The sequence below is a fragment of the Fusarium fujikuroi genome, chromosome FFUJ_chr07 (assembly GCF_900079805.1).
Source record: "Fusarium fujikuroi IMI 58289 draft genome, chromosome FFUJ_chr07".
In the NCBI taxonomy this organism is placed as follows: domain Eukaryota; kingdom Fungi; phylum Ascomycota; class Sordariomycetes; order Hypocreales; family Nectriaceae; genus Fusarium; species Fusarium fujikuroi.
In genome coordinates, this window is record NC_036628.1 from 2,671,358 (window position 1) to 2,698,266 (window position 26,909).

Below are 26,909 nucleotides of genomic sequence, written 5' to 3' on the forward strand. Positions count from 1 at the left end.
GTTACTCTTCTCTTTCGTTGGCTCGGATGTCAAACGGCAGTACATCTCGGATAGTTCTCTAACATTTCATTACCCTTCCAAGGCTCTCTGCCGCTTCTAACCTCCCTAGTCACCCTCCTAGTAGTCCTAGTTCTGAAGTTTTGTAACCTGGTCATATCGTTGCCGTCCGTGATGGCCCACACCTGTGCATCTCGTCGTGATCGTCTCCTCTAGCCTCTCATCACCCTCAGGACCATGCCATCGTCCTGTCATATCCTATGACACGCCCTCATGGGCGGGGTTACTCGTCCTTCGTTGACGAATGGTGTCAAGATGAGTTATCCTGAAGTTCTTCCGGTTTGGCCGATCAAGGTTTCTGAAAAAGTATAAAAAGGCCAGAGTTGATGCTGTTGAAGCTTTCTTCTTCCTCTTCCTTTCTCATCACTCTCCAACCAACTCCTGACTTGAAGTCCCAGCTTGCCCAGCACTTATACACAGTCCCCTTGACTTGTTGTCTTGATACACGACTATCATACCTCAACTGAGCTTCACTTGTCCTCAGCCTACTCAACCTTAACAATCACTCGGATCACTTGTCAAAATATTCAATTGGCATAAACACTTCTTCTTCTTCTCTCTCAAATAATCACCATGTCTTCTCATTACACTCCTGCGGGCTATTCCATGCCTCTTCCCGTTCCCTCCAAGGGCTCCCAATACCCCACCTACAGCCAGTATTCCGTCTCGCCTCCGGAATGTGATGACTCGGTTAGCTCCGCCTCGGGCATCCCCTCCTACAGCAATGGTGGATACTCGGCTACCTCGTCCGGGTACCAATATTCTGGCGGGTACGGCGAATATGAAAGCACTCGCTCTGCTAGCGGCGTTGACTTCCAAGAGTACATGCAAGACCGCTTTGCCAACTCTTTTGACCCAATCCCCCTTGACCGCAGTATGGCCATGCAAGCTCAGACGTAAGTGGATCTCCCATCCGATTCCCACAAACGCGAAGCAGGCTATCTTTGTTCGCCGATATTCGCAAAATGTTACGCAAGCTTGCCGTTAGCGGCAAAAGACATTTGGCCAGCATGTATACTGACTCGATTTTGTGGATAGATCTGGTAAAATGAATGCCAAGCACCGCGAGCTTATGGAGCTTCAGAAGAAGGCGCAGGCTCGTCTTGCGAAGACTCGCGAGCGCTTCCAGGAGGGTATGCGAGATGCCCATGAGGTGCGCAGCGATCTTGAGTGGACGCAAAAGAAAGTTGGGTAAGTCGAGCAAACTTTGCGCTTTTTTGCGCCCTATGGCAAGCGCAACCGCAATTTTTCATACGCGGCTCAAATTGCAGAGTTAAAGAGAAATGAATTGAGACTAACCGACCATCATAGCTCGCTGAAGACCAAAGCTTCTCGCAAGCATGGCAAAGAATACAGCAAGGCCCGCGCCCGATTTCCATCCCCTGAGAACTAAATGATTCTTTGGATCTTTCTTTGGAGTGCATTTTGAACTTTAACGACCAAAAACTTTACTTAGCGAGCAACTTTCGGCCACATGCGATTTACCAAAATTTCTTACTTGCGCACATAGTTTCACTGCAAAATGCAGGAACACACGATATCAGATTCCCGGATTTCCAGATTAATTTTATTTTGTATTTAGCGAGAATTTCACGCTTGTCATGCCACCCTCATCCCGACCTGCATGAACGAGTAGTTCATGCAAGGGGAGTGTGAGGTGACGTTGAAATCAGGGGCACTAAGCGCGGCAATTGAGCCGCCTGGCGCGCAGTGTCTTGCTGCTTTTACGCAGAACAACACGGCATGTGTGTGGGCACTCCCTAGCCAGGTACGCCAGCCTTGTGGCTTCTGGGGCAGGTGTGGGGGAAAACACGCGGAGAGGGTGAAGATGGGCGGCTTTTTCACGACTTATGGCTTATGATTGGATGAACTGAACGATCTAGGGGCAGTTGTTAAAAGTACACCTCCTCCCCAGCTTCAGTGGGGTGCCAGGGATAGCGTCAGCGGGTTTGCACCAATACATGATGTGTCGGAACCGATTGCTGCATGGGAGACGCGCTGGGAACCTTCCTGGGTATGGGTGACGCGGGAGCAGCCGAGGGCTGCAAGGTCGTTCTTCTCGTGGCATTTACAGAGGGGGGTGCACTGAGTGAGCAACCCTGAAAAGCACTGGAGCAAGAAGAGGGCAGGATGGAAAAAGTAGCGGACTCCCAAAGCAGTGCATTTCAGACGCTTGCCCTAATCAGGGGAGGCAGCGACGTTGATATCGCTCCATTGGGTAACGCGGCGAGCCTGGAGAGCTGATGGGACCATCTTGGGAGGAGCTAGGATCTGTAGGAAGGTTTTCTTTGTGGATATCTCGACTGGAGTATGGAGTCTCATAGCAAGCAATATCTCGTTTCCCCTCTTTACTGAAGGCATAGCCCGGGGACCAATTGATGTGATAACCCCCCCATAGATGTGATTGACCTGCTCCCCACGCCCCTCCAGCATCGGCGAGCCAGTCTGAGTAAGGTCAAGCATGTGATATGAGGTATATTGGCGGAGTGAGTGGAAGTCTCGTCGTAATGGTACTCGGAGGTTGTTAAGACCCCTGTCGCATGTGTCACATGACGAACCACGTGACAGAATATTTGATATCAAAATCTGCCTCTGGCCAAAATGTGAGCCATGGCCCTGCAGTACCGCGTCAAGTGCTTCCCGAGGTAGTCCATGCTAAAGAAGCTTGCCTCTTGACAATTTTAAGTTCGTAAATTCCATGTGCATCAGCAGTTGTCGTCGGTGTCAATGCTTCAGGCAGGAGCGTCACCTGTCGTCGCAGCGTTCCCAGCATTTGGAGTGATCCACGTTCCCTTTGTCGTCAAGCCCCGGGCCTTCTCGATCTTTTCCCAGGGATTCTCGTTGGACAGTCGGTCGTAGTATCCCGTGAACTTGTTACCCCTGGCCCCATGTGCGCCTGAGTGCTGGCCTTGAGGTGTGGCTTGCGCCAGAGCAGGTCTCTGGGGTAGACTAGCCGGGCGCGCTTGCGCTGGCACTGTCTGTTCTGGGTTGGCATCTCTTTCGTTGTTGTCATCATCGAGTGAAATCTCATCCTTGTTTGAGCCAGTTCCTAGAGCTGTAGAGTTTGCGCCGGTTGCCGATGACTTGGACGGCAGTAGAGCATCAGCATTTGGGTTGTAGCGACGGCGCTTGGAAGGTGGTGATGCAGCGCCGAAGGATGAGAAGCCCATCTGAGCCATGAGATCGTCATCAGAGACTTCCACGTCGTCTTCTGTGGGGTCCATCTTGCAAGCGTGAAAAGGAATGTGTTTGAGTGTGGTTCACTTGAACAGTGAGGCAGACAGTGAGAAGTGTCCCTTTGAGTGAGTGAGATGAGGAGATTAATGAGTGAGGTGAGCCAAGTGAGATGGTGGAAAGAATGAGGTGTGTCTGGTGCAGATGGAATCTGGGGTTGAGGCTGATTGTGGAGTTGTGGCTGTTGGGCAGCTATTGTGGCTTGACTCTTGGGCTTGTCCGTCCCCTGGCGTCCGTCTGGGCATCCGTCGGCAGCATATGGGACCAACAAGGATTAGAAAATAGGTATGTACAAGTAAAAAGAAAATTATGATCATGGCATAAACCGTGGCATCTCGTTTTACATACTAAAACAAATCGTTGATACAGATATGCTAGACTATGGCGCAATAATTTTCATGCCCTGAAGCTGGGTAGTATCGCAGCCAATATTTGAGAGAAACGAAATATCAGTGACATCAGACTGATGATCAAAAGGTCCCGATGAGACTTAATTAGAAACAAATAGGCTAGGATAAGTTATGCAGTCGGAAGATTTAACGAAAGTCGACGAATGAAGATGGATTTTCCTTGGTGTTTGTGTAACAGATCTGCGGCCACCCGAAGCCTGGCGTGTTTCATTTCTTGCTTGTGAAGAAATTAGGTACCAAGCAGGCCATCTCATTATCAAGCAACCTTGCAATTGCAATCTTTTTTTTTCATGTGAAACCATCTGTTATTCTCACAAAAGCAGTCTAATATACCCATCCTTACCTAGTTTCATCCCATCTAAACTAACATTTTCGTTGCTTCTTTTTGTCAACTGGAACACACGTCATTGAATCTACACTACTACACTACCTAACAGAACATCATGGCCGATCCAAAGCCCATCAAGCTCAACCCCCCAACCAAATATGCCCCATCTACCAAGAACTCACCTCCCGTGGACCCTCCCACGCTCGACTGGATCACCACAACATGGAGCGTCACGCACTCAACCCTGAGCATGTGGCGCGATGCCCGCAACGTCCGCATCACATACAAGCTCCTCCCCGGAACCGCAGATGGCCGACCCCGTCTCGACGACCTCGTTGAGTACGAGCCGCTCTCCAAAGACGGAACGCTCAAGACGGTTCAAGGCACCGACACGGACAGGCTTCGTCTATCGGATGGGACTGGAGGGGCAAAGGATGGCTTGTCTTTGTCAACTCACACTGGGAGCTACTAGGTTGGGGCGAGGCAGTCACTTCAGAGGGCGTCAAAGAGAGATGGGCGGTTACGTGGTTTGCCCCTACGGTGTTCACGAAGGAGGGCGTCGATATCTACTGTGATCGTAAGGAGGGGCTGAGTGAGGAGACGTATGTAAAGATCAGAGAGGCGTTGAAGGGATTGGAGACGAAGAAGGTGCCTGAGATGGTTGAAGCTCACATGCAGCCTGTTGAGATCAGGTTGCCGTGGGTAGAGGGAAGCCATGAGTAGGCGACGTGTTTGGAGGAGTTTCTTAGTTTGACTTTTAGTATTTTGATGTAATATACCCTATCGCCTGGATTAGAGATGCTGCCTAATGGATGTGTAAAGATTACAGAATTATGGCATCTTTCCAACATCATTTGAGCTCAATGAACTTTGTCTTTAAGTTCACAACTAAAGCATCGAGATAGACAGCCATGAGCACCCTGACGTGTTGCGAGCTGTTCTTTACCAAGGTATTATGTAGACGTTCTTGCATCAAAGCCATCCTTCCAGATAAACCTGTCACCAAATGATCTGGCCACACCCTCAGGAGCTCCAATTGACTATTGACTATTGAAAACAATTCATCATCATAAATATGGCGTTACGGCCGTAGTCACGATGTCAGGTAAGACTCACAGCGTACGTCACATGAACGGAGCCTTCTTGTGAGAGTTTGTATCTCCCTAGCTAATAAGAGTCAGATCGAGTATGAAGATATCAAAGGGTACAAATCGCGAAATTCATTGAATGGGTATCTTATGCTAAGCTATCGGTCTTTGGAATGGTGTAGTCGTCGTTCATAATGAACCCCCTCTGAAGATCGTGAGTCTCCTTTTTGATATCCATCGTCTCTCCGGGATCTCTCTTTTCGTTCTCCACTCTCCTCGTAGTGTCGCCTCTCCTGCCGTGACCCTTCTCTATCATGACGCTCATGTCTTCGGCTTCGTGAATCAGAATGACCACTGCGGCTATGATTTCCTTCTCTTGATCTGTGTCTCCGCTCATGTCGACCGGGAGATCTCTCCTCGTCACGATCGCGACTCTGATGTCGCTCTCTACTCCTATCCCTTTCATAATGCCTTCTACGCCGTTTCTCACGATGTCGTTCATCTCGGCGCATCTGCTTCAGCTCTTTCTCTCTTTCTTCTTGGAAACGCTTCCTCTCCTGTTTGATCTCTCGGACCTTGGAAGCTCCCTTTTTCATCATAGCGAGAGGGTCGTTGGATACTATGCGCTTGGCATCTCGTTCTTTGCGATTGGGGTCCTGGTTTCCCCATACGTCTTTTGACGAGGCATCAGGGGCTGCAGCATCAGATTGAGAGTACCATGGTTTAAGAACGCCATCCTTTCCAGTAGCATTCGAGAAGCGCATTGTGTACTGGTCCTCGTAGCTCTGTTTTTTCTTCTTCGCTTCCTTTTCAGCTTCCTCATTCTTCTCGGCATGAGCTCTTGACTTCTCATCGCCCAGAAGATCGATATGTCCATTGTGATCCACAAGGGGCGCAGAACTTGTGCTCTTCTTCTCGGGCTCTATTCTTACAAGAGCCGAGTTGTCATTTTCTCTTGCTATTCGCATCTCAAAGTCGGTGTCGTCCTCGCCTGGTCGTTTTCGCTTTCGTCGCGTACTCGTCCTCTGCGACGCATCTCGATCTCGAGCGGGAGGCTCCTCGTCTTTTGGTGCTTCATCGTCTTCTATCGGCGGTGGTGCTTCGCCTCGAAGAATAGCTAAGCGCCATTGTGCATCTATCTCTTGCATGCGCTGCTCCTCAGCTTCTTCGGCGGCCTTTGCGGCGGCTTCATCGCGACGAACACGGGCGATGTTGTCGGCATTGTACACGTTCCACGACTTCTTCCCTAGTAAGTGGCTATAGAGAGTTAGCTTACGTGGCAATTGGGTAGGTACTTGTGCAATCTGTACTTACAGTGGCATTTTGATGATATTACCAAGTCAAAGTTTAGCTGACTTTAGGTCTCCTTTGAAGACCCTTCCCTAAGTTAAGGTAACTTTAGGTAACTTTCCTCAGCTCAGTGGGGGCCGTGTCGTCACCTCCAACTGACACCCGCCTGTGACGGAGGCTGTGTCACAGGCAGAAGAACCCCGCCATTGACGGCCCGGAGCTGCGATCGCCACCTAAAACTGTCCTTAGGGGACCTGACTTACTTAAAGGTGGGGAGCTGCCCCTGCGTTTTGGGATTATAACAACATCTGGCTTACTCAAAGTAGACCTACCTTTACCATCACCACTTCATTACCCTACTAGCCATGAATCGACCTTTTCGCCCTCATCCAGGGCAGCAGGGAGCTCCGCCTCGGGCAGCGCGACTGCACGTCGAGACAATCGAAGATAAGACTCTAAGGACCAGATTCGTGTACAACAACAAGTAAGTCTTCGAACAGTAACAGCCTCGATCGACGAAGTTAATGACTAGGAAGATGCGCCGTTTCTCCCGAAGACTTCCCTCCCAACCGAGATGGCTCTGATCATCATATCCTCATCCGCGGCGGCCAACCTGTAGGCGAATACGTTGTCACTGCCACGCCTATTCCAGGCTTCCCGAGAGGCGGTATCAGTCTCACCGACGCCCAGCGAACATGGGCCGGCATCACCATGAGGGACGAATTCATCGGCGAGATCTACAATCCATTCAGCGCTCGGTCCGATGCGTATCTTGGTACTGTCGAGCTTTCGATCACTTTCAGAACCCAGAGCAAGAAGACAGACGTTCCCTACGATGAGGATGAGCTCTCGAAGCTCTTCATAGATTCGTACCAGAACCAAGTGCTTGCTCCTGGGCAACGCATGCTCATGGACCATCGCAACATTCCTCTTCTGGTCATTGTCGAGTCCGTAGTTCTCACTGGCTTGGACACGTCTTCAGAAGCGGAACAGAAGAACCAGGACCCCAATGCCAGAGGTATCCTGATTCCCCAGAGCAAGGTGTTCTTTCACGCCAAAACAGGAGACGGTTTCAAACTCAAACCTTCGGTGAACAAGCCCAACGCCAGCGCCATCTTCGCTCCCAGTTTCAAGTTTGATGATCTTGGAATTGGTGGCTTGGACACTCAGATTTCCACCATTTTCCGCCGTGTGTTTGCGTCTCGTATTTTCCCTCCTGGTATAGTTGCCAAGATGGGCATTGATCACGTCAAGGGACTACTACTTTATGGTCCCCCAGGAACGGGTAAAACCCTGATTGCCCGACAATTGGGCAAAACTCTAAACGCTCACGAACCTAAGATCGTCAATGGTCCCGAAGTGCTGAACAAGTTTGTGGGTCAGTCCGAGGAGAACATCAGAAAGTTGTTCGCAGATGCAGAGAAGGAGTACAAGCAAAAGGGAGATGAGAGCGGTCTCCACATCATCATCTTTGATGAGCTTGATGCTGTGTGTAAGCAGCGAGGTTCCGGATCTGGTGGCGGCACAGGCGTTGGTGATACTGTTGTCAACCAGCTCCTTGCCAAACTCGATGGTGTGGACAAACTTAACAATATCCTTTTGATCGGCATGACCAATCGAAAGGATATGATCGACGAGGCTTTGCTACGACCCGGACGTCTGGAAGTCCAGCTAGAGATCTCTCTTCCTGATGAAGAGGGTCGATTTGGCATCATCAAGATTCACACCTCCAAATTTGTCAAGAACGACATCTTGGACCACGACGTCGACTTGGCTGAGCTTGCTCGCCTTACCAAGAACTATTCCGGTGCCGAAATTGCCGGTCTGGTCAAGGCAGCAGCAGCCAGTGCATTCTCTCGGCACACTGATGCCAACCAGATCACTGTTACAAAGGATATCGAGCACATGAAAGTCAAGTGGAGCGACTTCCTACTGGCTCTCAGCGAGGTCAGGCCAGCATACGGTGCCTCCGATACGGATTTAGAGGCAGTTCTTCATTCGGAAATTATCCATTACTCGCCTGACATCCAAAACATATTGAACGACGTGCTTGGTGTTTCGCACATGGTCCAGGAGCATCCTAAACACCATAAATCTTCGATCATTTTCCACGGCGCCCAGGGCAGCGGCAAGACAGCCCTGGCTGCACACATCGCGAAGCTTTCAGACATCCCTTTCATCAGGATCATCACGCCACACAAACTTCTCGAGTATCGCGACGACATAGCCAAGTCCGAGTTTATTACGAAGACCTTCAACGATGCGCAGAAATCGGCTGTCAGTCTCCTGATCTTGGACAGCATTGAAAAGCTGATTGGATGGAACCCTATCGGGCCTCGATTCTCGGCAACAATAGCCAATACAATATCCGCTTTGGTCGCCAAAGACGCTGTTCAGGTAAGCGATTTATAGACATGGCAGCAACTTAGCTAACAAGCGACGCAGGGGCACCGTCTTCTCATTTTTGCAACGACTTCTAAGCTCAGTATTCTCGAGGAACTCGAGTTAGCCAAGGACTTTTCGCGGGATGTATACGTACCTACAGTATCGAGCCTCCGTGAACTGAAGACAGTGCTGCAATCACGGGGCGGCGTTGCGGCTGGAAGCGCCGACCAAACTCTAGCTCGTATTTATGAGCATGCTGGAGGGGACCAAGTTGGTGTTGGCATTAAGCCAATCATGGAATTCATCGCGGAGGCTGAGATGAGCGAAGACAGTGATCTCTTCGTCAATAAATTCTCGAACTCGGTGGTGAAGAGGATTCAGAGCCAACGGGTTCGGTAGAAGAGGTACCAAGATTAGACTACCTAGATTTGAATTTGTCTAGTGAAGGGGACACAATTAATCCCTTTACGTATGAAGTGTTTTTATATTCCCCCGGTGATCCAAGTTTAATAAGTCTACCATAAGGCTTCAAAGCTCGTTGCAAAGAAGGTGTTAGACTAACTACCGGTATCATAAATATTTGATAAATTTAGTCAACTAATCCTAAATCTCTACAGCTTCTTACCTAAAGTAGATATCACTATTCATCCTCAGTTTAATACCCTCCCACCATGCTGCCATCACAATCGGATTGTTTAGGTGTTATCTAGCAACACTTAACAGCTCGAAGACTTTACTGCATTGCCAGCCTCGCTTCAAAGCAATAGGGTAGTTAGCTCGTTGGCGATGTTACATGGCCGATCACATGGCCATCGCTTCAAGCGGCTGATGATCATTGAATGGCAATACGTGAACATGGGAACCTTGAAGCACGCACGCGAGAATGGATACTCACCCACTCGCCAAGTAACGATAACCATGCCGTATTCCGCAGATGCAGCATGAACCAGTTCAAAACAAGAAAATGTGGCTGGGTTTGGGCGGAGCGGTTCATCGGAATCGGCGCGGGCCTTAAAACACAGTGTACGTACTCCGTACTTACGAACTACTTTCCAGATCTTGACTCGGCCGGGGCAGCGGAGGCGAGAAAGAATGTGTCGATAGGTGCTGAAAGAGAGGATTGTATGCGTGGAGTTGGACGGGAAGCCCGCGGCAAGACAGATGGTTGGGTATTGAGGCTTTGACTGACTCGTGGTGATGGGGATTTGGTGGTAGAGGGGACGGGTACACCGCATGTTTGCTGAGTCAAGGGTGGTCATTGGAGGCTCTCTGTGTTAGTGAGCATGCAGGTATATGGATTCCTTGAACTGGCGCGTATTTATTGGTGATGTTGATGCTGAAAACGATATCGTGACGAATGGCTCTTTGATGTGTGGATGTGGTATTGCAAAATGGGCTGTAAATAGCATGGGCGATTTGTTCTATTCGGCGAACTAAGGTAGCCTCTGTGAGCAAGAAAACATCGGCCTTGATAACGGATGTCAAAATAGACTTAGCAAAATGTCTGCTAAATCTGGGCTAAATTCATACAAAGTCACCTAGGTCTTTTTGTCATATAGGATCAATGTCCTGAGTTTTCTTTCCTCTCGTAGACTAGGTAGCCTCATGCGAGGCGATTTATCGTAGCACTGCATATTCACGGATACAGTCCACAGCATGCACCTTCTACCGAGATGCGGGTCCTTCAAGTAAGTCAAAGGTTGCGTGAGAAGTTGAGTGAGACCTTGATAAGGCTGCAGAATTCAATCACATCACATCAACTCCAAGACAATTGATTTTCTGCATACCTACCAAAGTCGACCTCGACCTCGACCTCGACCTTGTTGGAATTTGTACCCTAGACCCTAGACCGAGACCTGAACCTTGACTACCGAGACAGGAAAAGACCCACGGATGCTTCCCCGGGCACCCAAGCAGTTGGTGTCGAATCAGAGCTTAAAGTTCGGCCTAGGCTTTTTGGCTTGGTCTGATTTCCCAGGATCTCATGCCTTATCATGGATGCATGGCACGTGTAGGGAGGATCAGATCGCGCGCGCGAGAGAGAAATGGAATGATGCTCAAATGTTGCCAGTTTCAAGATGGAGGAGAACAGAGGAGAGAATGAGTGATTGATTGTGATGAATAACACGGATACTAACGCCAAGAGCACAAAACGTGATGGGCTCATGCATGGTGCATTAGCTGCGCTGCATCCTCGGTCATGGGATTCTCTTTCTGGAACGATTTCGCTCTCAACCCCCGCCTGTAGTCACAGTGCAGTAATTATCGTATGTACCTACAGTCCCGTCCCGCCCCTTCACACAATCAATCAACCAACGCCTGCAAAGAAAATCCCCTCATGGAACGTTCCGATCAGATTGCAAGAAAAAAAAACTCTATCAGAATTGATACCCAAGATTTCCCCTCTGATCGACAAAACTGGGCATTAACTCTACAACTCCCACCTTAGCTCCGCCGCCCAAAAAGGACAATCTGTACGAATATTGACTCGAGTGTGCCCGTGGTAGGTAGTAGGCACTTTTGGCGGGCTTTCTGGCTGCAACGTAAAAGCATGGCAGAGGTGCAGGTACAGAGTACCTTGCAATATGCAAATGGCTGGGGTTTGCAGGGGATCTTTTGTGTGCGACGCGGGCCGAGCTGTTGAACCGTTGAGGGATGAACTGCGGGTACTCAATACTTTTGTGCACCGATTGAGGCTTGTGAGGACAAAGCGTGGTAACCAACGGCATGGACATACCCTGTTCTTTGCTTTTTGCTCAAGTATAGTAAGATATCATCTTGTGATTGTTATGATGAGTTACTGGAGAATAGGCACACGGGAAGAGATACGAATTGCTGTTCATGACTCCCTGCATTTGTTTAGCTTTGAGGCAAACTGTTTGTGTCAAGTTTAGCTGAAGCTGAGATCGCCAATCAGGCCTTGTGAACTCGACTTTGAAAGACGGGAGAGAGCTGGACTAACCCACCAGCAACCCTTCCACTGGGTTCGGCTCAGAGAGGAATACAGCGGTTGAAGGTATCTCTACCTTCAGCTTGACTGTACTCTCACCGAGATTTGCAGTACAGCTACAAGATGACATGAATCGATTGCTGCTATTCTTAAGTGCTAGGCTAATACAGCCCCACACCCTCCTCTATCCTATCCCATCCCATGTGCCAACCCAAGTCCAGGTCCAGCCCGCGCCATTCAAGGCCCATATCCCGTCCGCCCTCTCTTGTCTGGCCTCTAAGAGAGGTTTTTGAGTTTCCCCCAATTGCCTCTTGAGAAAAAGATCTCTTTTCTTCTTTCCCTTCCCCTTCTCTTTGCTTTTTGATCGTACGCGTGTGAGACAAAAGGGCTTTGGCCAGGGTCTATTGTTGTTGTATCGTGTGCCCGTTATCCACTAACCAAAGTTACACGTCTTATTTGGATTCTCTCTCTTTACAGCCACAACCCCTCTGTCTCTGATTTGAGCTGAACTGTCTCGCTCCGACGATCATTGAAAGTGTCCGGTACTTGAATGGCATCGACTACAACGACAACTCTTCCTTAGAATCGAGTCGAGTCTCTTTTTGCTTTATGGCTTTATCATGTAAGTTTGGTTCTATTGTTACTTTATGACATCAGATCCACCCTTTTCAAGGTTGTCTATGTTCGAAACTCGACAAGGTATTCCATGCTTGTCTGTCTCGCCAGGCCTCAGGTTGGTCTGGTTACTGGTAATTAATTCACAGTGCACACTGGACTAGCATAACATGGCAATCTAATGTTGTTGATGGTGGGATGGGCACAAGCCAACTAATTCTCACTCTCTTCATATCAATCACTTCTCCAGTTCGGACTCGCCGCGTTCCCTTTATTCTCTCTTTCCCTTCTCCATTCATTTCCGTCTCGTCGTCTCGATCTCCTCTTCACCACGCGCGCCCATCATAACCCACGATATGCGCGCCGGCCTGCTCAACCTCTGAAACGATCGCTGCTAACTCAATGCCTTGATTGCCAGCTCCTCTATCGCTTTGAGCACCGTCAGCTCTGCCCTCTCCTGACGTGACGACAGGCAACGCGCCTGCGAGCGGCCTTGCCGTGCCATGGAGGCCCTGGAGTCTTCGACGCCCGCGGACCCGCTGCCACCAGCGTCTGGTCTCAGCGCGGTGCCCCCAGTCCCAGTCCCTACACCATCACCTCCTCCAGCTGCAACTACTGTCAAGGATCCGTTGTCAACCAAACCAAAGGTTCAGTCAAGGTCTCGTTCCGGCTCAGGCGCTATCGCTGTCGCAGCCCCCAACGTGACTGCTGCCGTAGCAGCACTCAAGAAAAAGGAAAACACCAGCCCTGGCTTCTCGACACCCAGCAAGTGGCCTTCTGTTAGGTCCACCAACACCGCGCGCATGCCCACGACTATCGTTGCGAAACCCTTGGTTCCTCTCTCAGAACGAAGAATACACCAGAAGAAACCCACAACTCGAAGTCTCAAGGACTCAGATTCTAGCCTAGATAACCAGGGTAGTCTGTCTCGATGGGAGATTACTCCAGACGGTGGATCGGCAGGTCGTGAAGGACGTCAATTCACTGTCGCCAATGTTGGGAACAATGGTCGTATATATTTGAGGTAAGTGAAGGGTTGATATATCCCGTGGTTCCCTTTAGTGCCTCATCTATTGTATCCCTTGGGAAAATGTCACTACCAGCCACATCCCCGCTCTCCCTTCACTCTGCGGTCTTTGCTTGCGCTTTGTGGGGAGATGTCTTAGCTGAGCTCTTATTGTGATCCCTTCTACCCGTCGCTTTAGGGATAGCAACGTGGCTGGCACGAAACACGACGCTCGCTCGTATTTTTGACATTTGCGTTCCACAAACGACTGACTCTCATTCTCCAGGCCGACCGTTCGCCCTGCGTACCAGCGAACTCCTCAGCCCCAATTCGTCTTTCCGATTACACCTCCCAGTACCGCAGGCTTGGATGCGATCTCTAACAAACAGCTTCAAGACGAGACGAGTGAACTTCATGTTAGTCAGTGGACGCCAACACCGGAACCTTCGCCATATGACGGCAACCGAGCATACTTCGATCACAATTCTCAGTATCCGCTCCGGCCCGTGAAACATCGTCGCGCTCTTTCCGATAGCACGGTTCACGAGGTGTCCGCTGCGAAAGATTCGGAACCCGGGGCCTTCAAGATCGTCATTTCAAAGCCCTTGGAGGAATACCGACCTCGGACTATGGAAGATTTCGATTCCACTTCTGATCCTCTTCTTGACATTACGATACCTTCGTGGCGCATAGGAGTTCCCCGATTCACGGGAAGAGGCACACCAATGATTCGCGGATCCTCGTACGCTCCCACCGAGGAGTTTCGCTCAAGTAGCGCTTCGCTACTGAGCCGACCTCAAGGAGTGCTAAATAGCTCGCATCCTGATATAACATCTTCAAGGAGACCGAGTTCTATGGCTGTACCGATGTTGCGAATTTCTCGAAATATATCCGCCATGACTCAGACCCCTTCAGCCACACAGCCTTCTCGAACCATTCGTCCAAGCTATCAATCAAATTCTAAAGTCGAACCCGCCATGTTCGATGATCTCACATTTAAGCCGGCCTGCGATGATCGAACATTAGTAAAATATTCTGCTGCAACTGGTGCTGTTATAGCTGCTACACCACCGCGACTCGTTGCCGAAATCACATCGCCCAGTTTCCTCGATTACGAACTCATCTCAGACTTCTTCCTCACTTTCCGAGCGTTTCTGGAGCCTGTGGATCTTCTCCGTATGCTTATTGCAAGACTGCGCTGGGCCTTAGCTCGTGATGATGAGACAGGCATGGTTGTTCGCGTTCGTACATTTGTTGCCCTTCGACACTGGATTCTCAATTATTTTATGGACGACTTCGTTATGGATTACAACCTCCGACAAACGTTCTGCGAACTACTCAACGATTTTGTGGATGAACTTTCGCAATGCAACCGTTCTCGAAAGGTCCAGCTGAAGATTCTTGGAGAATTAAAGAAGTGTTGGCGAAGGGTTTGCGCACTGTACTGGGATGGCCCGAATTTCGACGACACCCTCGATTCTAGCGTTCCTATAACGCCTGGTGGTATTGCTGGACATCGTGATCCCAGCCTGGATCCTTCTTTCTGGGACCGTGATGAAGGCGAAACACCCCGAATCGAAAGTCTACTACCACTCAGAAGGAGCCCCACAGAACGAACAAGTTTCATCGCCGATATTTCTCGAGCTGGCCATGTTGCAGATTCTGTTATGGTTGAGCACCGTCCCAGCACCCCTGAACGGCAAACTGCGAGGGATTCAGCAGAACAGCAGACATCACCAATCAGCATGACTAGCATGGACATCATTTCGTGCTCTTTTCCTAGCAAGATCAAACCTGCTCAGCCTCATCAGACAAACCCTCTGGCTGCTCATCCTGTATCGACCTCAGCTTACCACACTGGACCAGTAGCAACGACTCCTCGTGCCCTTGTTGGCAAGCGTGTACGACCTCAAGCTGCTCACAAGCGCAACAACAGTTTGACCGATTCTTTGCGAGAGCACAGCACGGATAAACTGTCATTCAAGGATCAGGAGTTCATGATGACAACCCCATATGGAGGAAGTCTTGTACGTGGAAATCTGTTACCTCCTGGCCAGGCTTTTGTCGATGTAGAACCGGATGAATTCTCTACCAGCTTGGTCCCTTCGCCAAACCTTCACCCTGAGAGTCGAAGCCTCGTCAAAGAAAGAATACCCGCAGGCGCCATGTCCGGACACGGTATGAAGAAGCTACTGGGAACCGTTCGAAGAGCCTTGAGCACTAGGGGACACGGCATGTCTCCCACTCAAGGGAGTCTCGTTAGCCTTGGCAACATTGGTCCTCGTGGCGCGATAACGAATCGCATCCCTGGCACGGCTGTCGTACCTCAAAGCCGCCATAGGCCTAACGGAGCTCGCCCGACTGTCAGAATTGACTTGCTCGGTGCTGAGATCGTAGAGGATTTCAAGAAGGCGGTACGAGATGAGGCTGCTGCTGAAGCTGATCGTCGCGGACTACCACCACCCATGTCTCCTAACCCATCCTTGACTCCTACTGGAGACTTTCACTACTCGGCTGCTCATATGGATACGACTACCTATGGTCATATGACACACGAGCATCGACATCGACCGGTTAGCGACATGGCCATTACTACAGGTAGCAAATCAATTGTCATTGTAGATGACACAACACCCTTCGACCCGTCGCTCCTCCACCGAATTCCTAACAGCAATGCTTCTGTAGAGGCCTTTGCAGATACTTTCAAGTTGACGGGAGGCGATCCGACGCCCCCCTCTACTCCTCCGGCTGGCAATGGCGGAAACACACCTCGGCGTTCCTCATATCTCCTCAACCAACATGTTGTTCGGCCATCGTTAGATGAAGATCCTCTGCCGCCATTTGTCCCTGACTTCGAGACCCTCGCCCCTGTCACTAGCGCACCAATGTCAGAGGATGGCAGCCGAGTCTCATACTCTACAGCAGCTCGAAGCACTCGCAACCGCCCTCCTGTGTCATATGAGAACCACCGTCGCAATAAATCTGGCAGGACTCATCGGTCATTGAACTCGATCCTTCGCCGCCGCAGCTCATTTACCAACGGCCTCGCTCGCCGATCCACAGTTCAGAGCTTCGATGCCACAACGGTCTCTGCCCAATCAATCGCGGAACCTGAGCCTGAGGAGCCTATGCCACCGCCTCTGCGAATTCTTCGACGACGACCTGGAGGAGACCTGCGAGCTGCCACAAACGTGGGAGAGCTGGACCCTGTTACCTTGAGGAGATCGCAATCTGTTGGGTCGTTGACAACATATTCAGAGTCAATTCGTAGCTCTTTCATGCAGAGCCCTCGAATGGCGTCTTTTGGCCGTGGATCTTTCGGGCAGGGCTCAGTTGTCTCCATTGAGTACGTGCAACCTAGAAGTGAGGCATTCTCTGTTGGACAACTTGCGGACAAACCGAAGCGAGAGCTTTCACTGTTCAGCACTCACTCATCTAAGCCTGCCATGCGCCCCTCGTTCGAAAAGGAGGCCCAGAAACTGGCTCAGATCCCAGATGATGACGACGATGGCGGAATCGAGTCTGCTTTAGCCAAGCTTGAGGGCAAGCTCCCCGAGAAGAAGTCACACAAATCCGCTGTCAGCCTTCAAGCTCCCCCTCAGACAATCGGCGAGGTCATGATTGCTTCAGAGCAGTCAGAAGCGGATCGCAAGAAGAATCACCATGAACAAGAGCTGATGGTCAGGGAAACGTTCATGCTGGACCCTGAGGATAGTGAACCAGAGCCTTTGATTGAGCCGCAAGGGCAAAACCTCTCACCCGAGAGACCTACAACCGAAGCTAGATCATTCTTGACTGGTTCTTCTCGCGAAAGCTACTCCTCTGTCCCCATCTTGGATCGAGACTCTGCAAAGGGTCGTCCTTGGACCAACATGTCCATCCTCGAGGGCTCAGATGAAGAAACAACGCCTCGACCACACAAGACCGTCTTGTATACCGAAGATGAAGGCGACTCGCAGCATGCTTCTTACGACTTCATTGAGAAGACTCGGAGTATCGAAGGCATCAAGCCTGGCGACACTGCCCCCTCGGTGGAGGAGGACCAATCCTTCCTTGACGATGACAGCGACCTTTCATCAGAGATGTCGGCGGATGCCCTCGAATACGAGGACTCTGAATATGGCGACGGTATTTTGCCTCGAGTGGAGCTCCCTGCTCATCCTCTTGGCTCGCCTGCTCCACCTCCTAACCGCAAGCCACCTTCTCCTCCCATGACTTTGGTGCAAGCGCTGGAGATGTCTCCGCCTCACTGCTTCACAGTCCCTGAGTTACATGAGGATCAAGTTTGGGGCCAGAAGCCTCTTCCTCCAACTCCAGAGACTACGCCCACCGCTGCGTACGTTCAGACAGCCGATCAGACATCAACCGATGCACTTCGTCAAGTTGCTAAGGTGGACTCCTTCGAGAGCAACAAGTATTCTGCTCACTTGCCATTCATCTTGGCTTTTGACTCGGAGATTCTTGCTCAACAGTTCACACTCATCGAAAAGGACGCGTTGAACGAGATCGACTGGAAGGAACTCATTGACATGAACTGGAAGGATGCTGCTCATAGCGACTCTCGCTCGTGGGTAGACTTTCTTCGTAACTCTGACGCCCATGGTGTTGAAGTAGTCATTGCTCGGTTTAACATTATGGTCAAATGGGCCATATCTGAGATTGTCCTGACGCAAGGCCTGGAGGAGAGAGTACGATGCATTACCAAGTATATCCATATTGCCACTCACTGTCGCCGTTACCGCAACTTTGCTACCCTCGCTCAGCTCACTATCGCCCTGTCGAGTAACGAAGTCGCCAGACTAACCAAGACCTGGCAGCATGTCGCTCCTCAAGACCTGAAGACACTGCAAGATCTTGAAAAGCTGGTCACTCCTATGCGCAATTTCTACAACCTACGTGCGGAGATGGAGGTTGGTTCTGACCAAGGCTGTATTCCTTTCGTTGGTATCTATACCCACGATCTGCTTTACAATGCTCAGCGGCCATCTGAGATGGCTGGCTCACCTACCACGCCTCCCCTGATCAACTTTGAACGATGTCGCATTGCGGCCTCTGTTGTCAAGACACTGCTTAGGTTGTTGGAGGCCAGCACCCGATACAAGTTCCAGCCCATCGAAGGTATCACTGAGCGCTGTCTCTGGATGAGCGCTTTGAGCGACGAGGACATTCGACGTCACTCGGAAATGCTAGAATAAACTCTACAATCATGTGGCTTACCTACCACAATTTCACAATTCATACACATACGGGAACGATAATAACGATTTATGACTCACCGACCCCAAACGGCGTTTCATTTCCTATGTTTCAACACCACAAGAAGAGCATACCCAGCATGCCTTCACATTATACCCATCTCATAACTCGTTCACATACCACCACACCAGGAGTTTTCTCTTTTCTCCCAAGACATACAACATAATCATCATTACAATCAATAGCATCTGGGACACAAAGCAAGGAGTTGGGCAAGCTTTTTTTGTGTATTTCGCACGATTCATCTATGGGGGTTTCTCTCATCCTGGTTTTTGATCATACCCGCACTGCGCAAGCGTCATGTTGCGTCTTGTCCCTTTTTTTTTTTTGGGTTCTCAGTTAATAGAACGGCCAGTTTTGGATTCACTTTAATTAGTGTTAATGTTAGGCGAGGGGTAAGGGGAGTTGGTTGTTGATATATCATGGGGATTAGGATGAGTAGATGTAGTGAGGATTGACAATTGATATCATGTTTACGATGAGTTGGTTCCATCTTGACTACGTGAAGATAATTGACCGAAGGTATCTTGATGAGGCTGAGGCAAGATCATCATCTAGCTACTTTACCCAATATTTACTAATAAACACGAGACTTCACAAGCATATTTACGGCACTCGATCATGTCATGGGTAAACCCAGGTCAGACGACTCATATTTTGACTTTTCTTGCATCAATACAAATTCCATAGAAACAAGGCGGGATAACGATTAAGTCCATCCCCTCAGCAGCGCAGGGCTTTCCCTCTCCATCCCAAAAGCAAGGAGGAGAGTATCTTTCCCTCATTAGCACCGCCGAGTTGAGAACCTCAATTCCCACGGATGTTAATTCGTAAGATAGTCAGCAAGAAGAATTGTGTTATCGAAAGGGGGGAAGGAAAAGGTTAACGTTGTCGAATAGTTTGATTGAACCACAACACACATCCACACGCTTTTCTGCTCTCGTCGTAAAACCGTTCCAAATGTGTTCAAATTCAATCTTTGTTTTGAATTTGCTTTGGTATCCTCTTTTTTGAATTCTTGTTTTACCAGTCAATGGCAGGCTCTTGGTGTCCCTGGCCATCACCCTCCTGGGCCTCAGTACCCTACCACTGAGAGTCCTTGGGGGCCTCGGCAGAAGCAGCCCACTCGGTGTTGGCGGGGGCAGCACCCCACTCCTCACCGGCAGCACCGTCCCAGCCAGGGGCAGCGGCACCGGTGGCACCAGCGAAGCCAGCAGCGGGAGTCTCCCAGTCACCACCAGCGGTGTTCTGGAAGCCGGACTCGATGGCGGCGGGACCCTCCTCGTCAGCGCCGGGGAGCTTCTCCTCCTCAACCTTGTCCTCAGCCTCAGCCTCGGGGTCACGGTCTGCGAGTTGTCAGTACAGATTGCTGGTGTTAGTTACAGGGAAACATACAGAAGTAAAGATCGACCATGACGTCCCAGGGGGTCTCGCGGTTGTAGATGGTACCACGAAGACGGAGGACCTCACGGGCGAGCATCCACCAGACGGCACCGATGGCGTGGCGACCCTTGTTGTTGGTGGGGATGGCAACGTCAACGTACTCGGTGGGAGAGTCAGTGTCGGCGAGGGCAATGACGGGGATGTTGACGTAGGAAGCCTCCTTGATGGCCTGGGCGTCGGTGCGGGGGTCGGTGACGATGATCAGACGGGGCTCCTTGAAAGATCGGGTGATGTAGTTGGTGAAGGAACCGGGGGTGAAGCGACCAGCGATGGCGGTGGCACCAGTGTGGGCGGCGAACTTGAGGACGGCACGCTGACCGTAGGGACGAGCAGAGATGACACAGATATCGGCGGGGTTGTCGACGGCAGCGATGATACGGGCAGCCAGAACGATCTTCTCCCTATAAGATGAGCTGTTAGCGATTGTGCGCGAAATAATTTGGTATTTTGGTTTCAAGATTTTCTGCCCCTCCTCTGAATAGCTTCATTTTTTCGAGTATCGAATATGCGCTTTCAATCCCCCTCGAAACAGACAATCTTGAAGCCCAAAAGTCCCAGCAAAATTCCAATTCAAACATACCAGGTCTTGCCGACGTTGATGACGTTGACACCATCGGCACGGGTCTTCCAGAGGTAGTTCTCCATGTGAACCTGGAGGTTCTTGGAGCCGAGGTGGCACTGAGCAGCCAGGAGGGTCTCAATGTCCTGGCTGGTAGCGTTGAAGAGGGCGGGCAGGTTGGAGGGAGCCATCTTGACGGATTATCTTCTCTTGTCTTAGGTGACGAAAAGGAAGGATGGCTTGGAAGGTGACGGCGAAGAGGATTGTGGTGTTGCGTGCAGAGAATCGCAAATCGAGAAGTTCGCGACGGAATTTTGACCACCAAAATGTGGGAGGTGGGAAGCCCTGATGGATACGCTAGGCTAAATATGGGCTAGCTGGAGGATAAGAGATCGAGGTCCAGTATCTCCACGTGACGTTAAAGCTAATCCGTTTTGGCACTCAATGGGCTCCCGGTACCACGACGGGCATTGGCAGGGTGGGCTAAGGAAAATTTGGGGCGGGTTTTGGTTTTGGACGACAATCCATCAGTCTCTGTATCAAAGCAGTAGGTTGATGCTTCAATCATGCCCCCTAGAATACCGGCGCTGCCGCGCTTCAGCACATTGAACCGTATGTATCTATATAGCCATTAGCTTCTTCAACGCTAATCAACTGTTCAGTCTGCCTCCGGCCCGCCGCGAAGCCCGCTACCCCGAACTTTCTCCCCATCGTCCAAACGGCAAACTTGTCCCAGCGTGAAAAGAAGCGCAAGGCGAAGCAGGATCCTTACCGATGGGCTCAGGCTCAACAGCGAAAGGCTGCCAATGTGCAACGGCGTGAGGAGCTCGCCCGTGAGAGGGATGAGGCGTGGGGTGATCCTGTCAAGGGAAAGACAACTCCCTTTATAGAGTCGCTTGAATCGGCTGGTCAAGAGGCTACATCCCGTGTTCCTGTGGATGGAAGTGGAAACCCGCTCGCCGAAGCACATGAGCTACCGACGTCTCCGGAACTACGGAACTACTTCCTTACCGACTCTGAACTCACTGAGGCTGTCAAGCACGCATATACCCTTACCAAACCCATGATCGGCGTGGTCGAGTCACAAATGGAACCCGAAAGTGGAGTGGATAAGGCGAAGCAACACGAGCAGCGTCACCAGAAGGCTATTGAGGCTCTGCGCCGTATCACATCGCTCAGTAACAGCAGCGCAAAGGACCGCTTCCACGCCAACGTGAGACGAATCGTTGAGGAATTCGGCCGTCACAACACAGATCTGGTTCTGAAGGGCAAGCCAAAATCAATTCATCCCAACGAAGTGGAAATGCCGCCCCGAAGCGGTCCTGATACAGGCAGCTCCGAGGTTCAGATCGCCATCTTGACAACTAAGATTAACACCCTCTCTCAGGCTCTGCAGATCAACAGAGGATACAAGGATAAGCACAACAAGCGAAACTTGAGATTATTGCTGCACCGTCGACAAAAGCTGATGAAGTACATGGACCGTAAGGAGAGGGGAAGTGAGCGATGGACTCACATGGTCGAGAAGCTGGGTCTTACACCTGCGACATGGAAGGACCAGATCTCGTTGTAAAGACAGGACGGGAGCTGAGATGATTTTGTAGAATAACTTGTTTCTCTCTATGTACAATACAAGCCACCTGAAAGATGGGGCGACGATGCCGCCTTTTGCATCTACCTATCTGTCCTTTGCGCCAGTGTGGGAACTAATCCGTGCCATTATGAGCTCAGTTGCTGCTATACTACACAAAATCCTGCTAAAAATGAAAACGATGCCAATACCCATACTCGATTTAAAAGACGCTGATGTAGTTGCCGATGCGCTCTTTCTGGTTCTGAGCTATGCATTCGGCAATCCAGGTGATATTGCGGATTTCCTGTGATTTGTTAGTCTGATAAGAGGCACTCATGTTGGATTTACTAACCTGTTCTCGGAGCTTCACCCAAGCATAGACAATGGCGTGAGTAAACTGTCTGGTGAATGCATTCTTGGAAATCTCCATCTCCTTCTGGTAAAACATATCCTCCAGTGTCTTGGTCTCACCAGCGCCACCACCCATGTTACCAGGTCCTGAGGGGCCGCCACCGACTGAAATGGCGTCAAAGAAAGACTTGTAGTCATGAACACCATCAACTGCTAGACGGACACCCTCAGGGTCTTCAGCTCGAGAGAGCATGAGAGTTCCTTCAGGGTATAGCTTGCCAAAGTTGGGGTAGAGCTTGTTACGGTCTTGCTTGGAAAGATCTGTGCCGAAAGAGTTGAGTGTGATGTTGATGGCTCGGCGGTCAGCCTCGAACTCGAGAATCTCAGACATGACCTCAGCAGTGGGTGTACCGGCCATCTCAGGGTGAGTGTTGACAAAGTTGTAAAAGTCCTCGAGGTAGTTCTTGTAGAGGGTGTTTCGGACAATCTCAATGTTTAGCTCGTCAAGATCCTGGTGGCTAAGACTACCCTTGAAGTATGGGGCAAGAGGGGTCTCGATAAGCACGCTGTTGTAAAGTTCCTCGATGTTTGTAGCAACGCAGAGAACTGGCATAGTCTCGAACCATCCAAGAGGATGGCATCGCTCAAGAAGCTCACGGGTATCCCGCTCATGAAGGGTTCCTGTGATGAGAAGGGCGACGTTGTCGATCATGTAGCCGTAGGTGACGTAGTCCATAAAGGTAGCAAGAGAGCCGACAGCTTGAGCGCGCACATATCGGAACTCTGAGATGAGCTTGTCGGTGGTCTTGGCTGCGAGAGCTGAAGTCGATGGGTTGGGTGGTAGGGAAGCGAGAAAATCGCCATATGAAGGGCCAAGCTGAAGCTTGAGATCTTGTGGTCGTTAGTATAATGAAGTTGGTGATGAAGTCATCGTCGCGTACCATCAATCGTCTCGCATTGAGTCAAGTTGTTGTAGGCAGCGCCTGTGAGAAGACCGTTGCGGTAGCCTCGGACAATTCCTTCGACGTAGCTGTTCGTTATGATTAGTCTCCAGAACCACTCGTATGAAGCTTCATCTTCAAGCTAATACGCACCCGCCGTTGACGTTGTAGAGAAGACCCTCCATCTTGATTCTCGTTCGTGGTAGTTCGTTCGGTCTTGATCTATCGTATTTGAGGCCTTGAGGATTATAGGGCGTCTTCGTGGCCGAGGCGATGAATTAACTGGATTGTTGAAGTTGGCCGCCTAACAAACCTCAGCCTGCGACGCAAGCTTGCCCAGACATGCTGTCGCGAGCGTCGACACGTGAGTGGCCAGGAGTCAGTGGCTGGGAGTACGTACCTGATGCAGAAACCGGAAGCAAGTAGCTCCGGCAGCCGAAGAACCTGCATCACACTTTCCGCGCCAGGACCAAGATCAAAAAAATTGAGTGGAGCCTTCCCAAGCTTCATCTGAAATTTTTCCATCGCCAGCCCACCCTCGATCTTTCCTTTCGCAGCCGCGCACAACGAACCGGACTGTGCCTCGCGAGGAAGCCACGACCCCAATCGATTAGAGCGAGACCAGAAGGAAGGAACCAAAACTAATTCACAATGTCGCTTTTTGTGCTTGCCGAGACGCCGGCAGGGTAAGTCGCGACTCTCGATCTTGACCTCGACCATCATCAATTCATGATGGCGAGGCAAGTAAAGGTCTAGGACGCCGGGCTAACAATTGGCAGCTATGGCCTGTTTAAGGCTACTGATAAGAAGATGCTCAAGAACGAGGAACTCGCTGCTGAGCTCGGACGACCTGAGAAGGTCGTTGAGATGTAAGTTTTTTGATCATTTTTTATTTGCGAAAACTTATGCCATTGAGCACCCAAAAATGTCTTCAATCGCAGAGTGGACCATCGCCAAATGGCGAAATACCATCAAGAGCCTCACTAACATATTTTCCCTTGATAGGCTCAAGCTCAAGAAGTTTGTCAAGTTCGACAGCGCCGCTACCGCTCTCGAAGAAGCTGCGTCGCTCAAGGAGGGCAAGGTCCCCGAGCTTCTCACCCAACTCCTCGACGACCTCAAGTCCGAGAAGAAGGCCTCGCTCGCCGTCGCCGATATGAAGCTGGGCACTGCCATCTCTAACATGCCATCGCTAAACATTTCTCCTGTTTCTGGCTCCAACACCATGGACCTTTTCCGTGGCATTCGAGGTGGACTGCCCAACCTTATCCCTGGTCTGCTTGAGGAGAACTTTGACCGCATGGCCCTTGGTCTTTCTCACTCCATGTCGCGTCACAAGCTCAAGTTCTCTGCCGACAAGGTCGACTCCATGATCATCCAGGCCATCAAGCTTCTCGACGACCTCGACAAGGAGCTCAACGTCTACGCTATGCGAACCAAGGAGTGGTATGGATGGCACTTCCCTGAGATGGCCAAGATTCTCAACGACAACTTGGCTTACGCTCGCGTCATTCTCGCCGTTGGTATGCGCACCAACATTGCCGATAGCGACCTCTCCGAGATCCTTCCCGAGGAGATTGAGACTTCCATCAAGGCTGCTGCCGAGATTAGCATGGGTACCGAGATCACCGATGAGGATCTTGACAACATTAAGCTCCTGGCTGACCAGGTCATTGTCTACTCAAACTACCGAACACAGCTCTCTTCGTACCTCGAGAGCCGCATGCGCGCTATCGCTCCCAACCTGACTGCTCTCGTCGGCTACCTTGTCGGTGCCCGTCTCATTGCCCACGCTGGCTCTCTCATCAGCCTGGCCAAGTCTCCTGGTTCCACCATCCAGATTCTTGGTGCCGAGAAAGCCCTCTTCCGCGCCCTCAAGACCAAGCACGACACACCTAAGTACGGTCTCATCTACCACTCTTCACTCATCGGTCAGGCCACCGGCCGAAACAAGGGCAAGATCGCTCGTATGCTGTCTGCCAAGGCTGCTCTGGGTCTCCGTGTCGATGCCCTAGGTGATACCGAAGACGACGCTGATGAGGAGGAACGCGCTATCCTTGGTCTCAGCAACCGCATCAAGCTTGAGAACCACCTTCGCAAGCTCGAGGGCAAGCCTCTTCTGCCCAAGGGCGCCAACGTCACCCCCTCTGGTGAGATTGTTGGTGCTGGCCAGTTCACTCTCAAGGAGACCCGCCGATACAACGGTGACGCCGATGGTGTTGCCGATGATGAGGAGACCAACGAAGCTACTCCCGCCAAGAAGCTCAAGAAGGCCAAGAAGCTGATCGAGGAGGTTGACGAGGAGATGAAGGATGCTGAGAATGACAGTGACGACGAGGCTGCCACTCCTGGCAAGCCCAAGAAGCTCTCTGAGGCCGATTACGAGCGCCTTGCCGAGGAGGCCGGTATCTCAGTCAAGAAGTTCAAGCGCAAGTACGAGCGAGGTGATGTTGAGATGAACGCCGATGGCACACCCAAGGTCGTCAGCAAGAAGGAACTCAAGAAGCTGCGAAAGGCCGAGGAGAAGGCCACGCCTTCCAAGTCGCAAGCCGCCGCCGAAGAGACTGATGGCAAGAAGAAGCGCAAGCACGACGACTCAGAAGACGAGGAACCCAAGAAGGAGAAGAAGCAGAAGAAGAAGAAGCGACACTCTGAGGCTTAGGGGCCCTCAAGTAAACGTCCACGGCGCAAGTCGTGACGATGCTGAATCGGGCACAATTGTAGGACTCTGAGGTTAACCAATCTCATCCTACCTGCTTTACTCGTACTCGTCTAAACACTGACGAAGAACCCGCTCCAAAATGAAAGATCATATTTCAAGTCAACCCAACAACAGACTATTGGACGGTTTCCGATGTGTAGATATATGATACCTGAGAGACTCTTGGCATGGCATCTTCTGCCCGCACCTTGTTTCCTGGCTGGCTGGCGTTTGGGTGGAGGGCATATTGGCGTGATTTGGTTTTATCCCTTTTTCGTATTTTCAACTTGACCCTCTGTCCCCTCCCCCGTCCCCTGGGTGGATGCGCGGTGACTTCTGGAGAGGAATTCCTATGCTTTTGATGTATCATTACGGGAGGGTGAACAGAGGGATATAGAAGAGAAAATTGTCAAGTTTAAAAGTTAATCCTCAAGTTTGCATGCCCTGGATATTGTGATTGCTAAATGAACTCCTTAGTCGTGATGATCCGGGCGTATCATGCAGTGTGATGTCTCGTAACTTTTCCTCGAATATGTATAAGGTTGTCTTGCTTCTTTCTACACTCATTCTGAAGCCGCCCAAGGAGCAATAAAACTGAGGACCTTCAACCATGGCGCTAGTAATAATCAGTCTGAAACCCTTCTAAGTTATCCTGTAATTGCCCAAACTTACCTCGATCTACCCAAGTCTTTTTGTCACTAGCAAGGAAACAACACGATTTG

The 26,909-nt window shown here is 50.6% G+C and overlaps 10 protein-coding genes; 6 read left to right on the top strand and 4 right to left on the bottom strand.

Annotated features, from left to right (window-relative positions):
- Window positions 1-630: 630 nt before the first annotated feature.
- Window positions 631-1,450, top strand: FFUJ_08300 (uncharacterized protein; the record flags this gene model as incomplete). XM_023581015.1 has 3 exons in its annotated part: window positions 631-953; window positions 1,096-1,248; window positions 1,369-1,450. 3 exons carry the CDS (start codon window positions 631-633, stop codon window positions 1,448-1,450), a joined length of 558 nt encoding a protein of 185 aa, XP_023433688.1.
- A 1,339-nt stretch (window positions 1,451-2,789) lies between these two features.
- FFUJ_08299 (uncharacterized protein) lies at window positions 2,790-3,281 on the bottom strand (the record flags this gene model as incomplete). The annotated part of the gene is made up of 1 exon (XM_023581016.1): window positions 2,790-3,281. The coding sequence occupies one exon, from the start codon at window positions 3,279-3,281 to the stop codon at window positions 2,790-2,792; it is 492 nt and encodes a 163-aa protein (XP_023433689.1).
- An 863-nt stretch (window positions 3,282-4,144) lies between these two features.
- FFUJ_08298 (uncharacterized protein) lies at window positions 4,145-4,752 on the top strand (the record flags this gene model as incomplete). XM_023581018.1 has 2 exons in its annotated part: window positions 4,145-4,405; window positions 4,429-4,752. The coding sequence occupies 2 exons, from the start codon at window positions 4,145-4,147 to the stop codon at window positions 4,750-4,752; spliced, it is 585 nt and encodes a 194-aa protein (XP_023433690.1).
- A 513-nt stretch (window positions 4,753-5,265) lies between these two features.
- Window positions 5,266-6,439, bottom strand: FFUJ_08297 (uncharacterized protein; the record flags this gene model as incomplete). XM_023581019.1 has 3 exons in its annotated part: window positions 5,266-5,570; window positions 5,608-6,374; window positions 6,432-6,439. 3 exons carry the CDS (start codon window positions 6,437-6,439, stop codon window positions 5,266-5,268), a joined length of 1,080 nt encoding a protein of 359 aa, XP_023433960.1.
- A 333-nt stretch (window positions 6,440-6,772) lies between these two features.
- On the top strand, window positions 6,773-9,191 carry FFUJ_08296 (probable vesicular fusion ATPase, NsfA protein; the record flags this gene model as incomplete). XM_023581020.1 has 3 exons in its annotated part: window positions 6,773-6,891; window positions 6,944-8,804; window positions 8,853-9,191. The coding sequence occupies 3 exons, from the start codon at window positions 6,773-6,775 to the stop codon at window positions 9,189-9,191; spliced, it is 2,319 nt and encodes a 772-aa protein (XP_023433691.1).
- Window positions 9,192-12,860: 3,669 nt separating this feature from the next.
- FFUJ_08295 (related to LTE1 GDP/GTP exchange factor) lies at window positions 12,861-18,558 on the top strand (the record flags this gene model as incomplete). XM_023581021.1 has 2 exons in its annotated part: window positions 12,861-13,381; window positions 13,650-18,558. The coding sequence occupies 2 exons, from the start codon at window positions 12,861-12,863 to the stop codon at window positions 18,556-18,558; spliced, it is 5,430 nt and encodes a 1,809-aa protein (XP_023433692.1).
- A 1,144-nt stretch (window positions 18,559-19,702) lies between these two features.
- Window positions 19,703-20,812, bottom strand: FFUJ_08294 (probable ribosome-associated protein S2 (Rap-1); the record flags this gene model as incomplete). XM_023581022.1 has 3 exons in its annotated part: window positions 19,703-19,965; window positions 20,015-20,463; window positions 20,643-20,812. 3 exons carry the CDS (start codon window positions 20,810-20,812, stop codon window positions 19,703-19,705), a joined length of 882 nt encoding a protein of 293 aa, XP_023433693.1.
- Window positions 20,813-21,187: 375 nt separating this feature from the next.
- Window positions 21,188-22,194, top strand: FFUJ_08293 (related to ribosomal protein S15 precursor (mitochondrial); the record flags this gene model as incomplete). XM_023581023.1 has 2 exons in its annotated part: window positions 21,188-21,233; window positions 21,284-22,194. 2 exons carry the CDS (start codon window positions 21,188-21,190, stop codon window positions 22,192-22,194), a joined length of 957 nt encoding a protein of 318 aa, XP_023433694.1.
- Window positions 22,195-22,414: 220 nt separating this feature from the next.
- On the bottom strand, window positions 22,415-23,671 carry FFUJ_08292 (probable H+-transporting ATPase, vacuolar, 41 kDa subunit; the record flags this gene model as incomplete). XM_023581024.1 has 4 exons in its annotated part: window positions 22,415-22,498; window positions 22,547-23,436; window positions 23,487-23,575; window positions 23,640-23,671. 4 exons carry the CDS (start codon window positions 23,669-23,671, stop codon window positions 22,415-22,417), a joined length of 1,095 nt encoding a protein of 364 aa, XP_023433695.1.
- Window positions 23,672-24,137: 466 nt separating this feature from the next.
- Window positions 24,138-26,148, top strand: FFUJ_08291 (probable nucleolar protein NOP58; the record flags this gene model as incomplete). XM_023581025.1 has 3 exons in its annotated part: window positions 24,138-24,172; window positions 24,266-24,355; window positions 24,492-26,148. The coding sequence occupies 3 exons, from the start codon at window positions 24,138-24,140 to the stop codon at window positions 26,146-26,148; spliced, it is 1,782 nt and encodes a 593-aa protein (XP_023433696.1).
- Window positions 26,149-26,909: the final 761 nt, after the last annotated feature.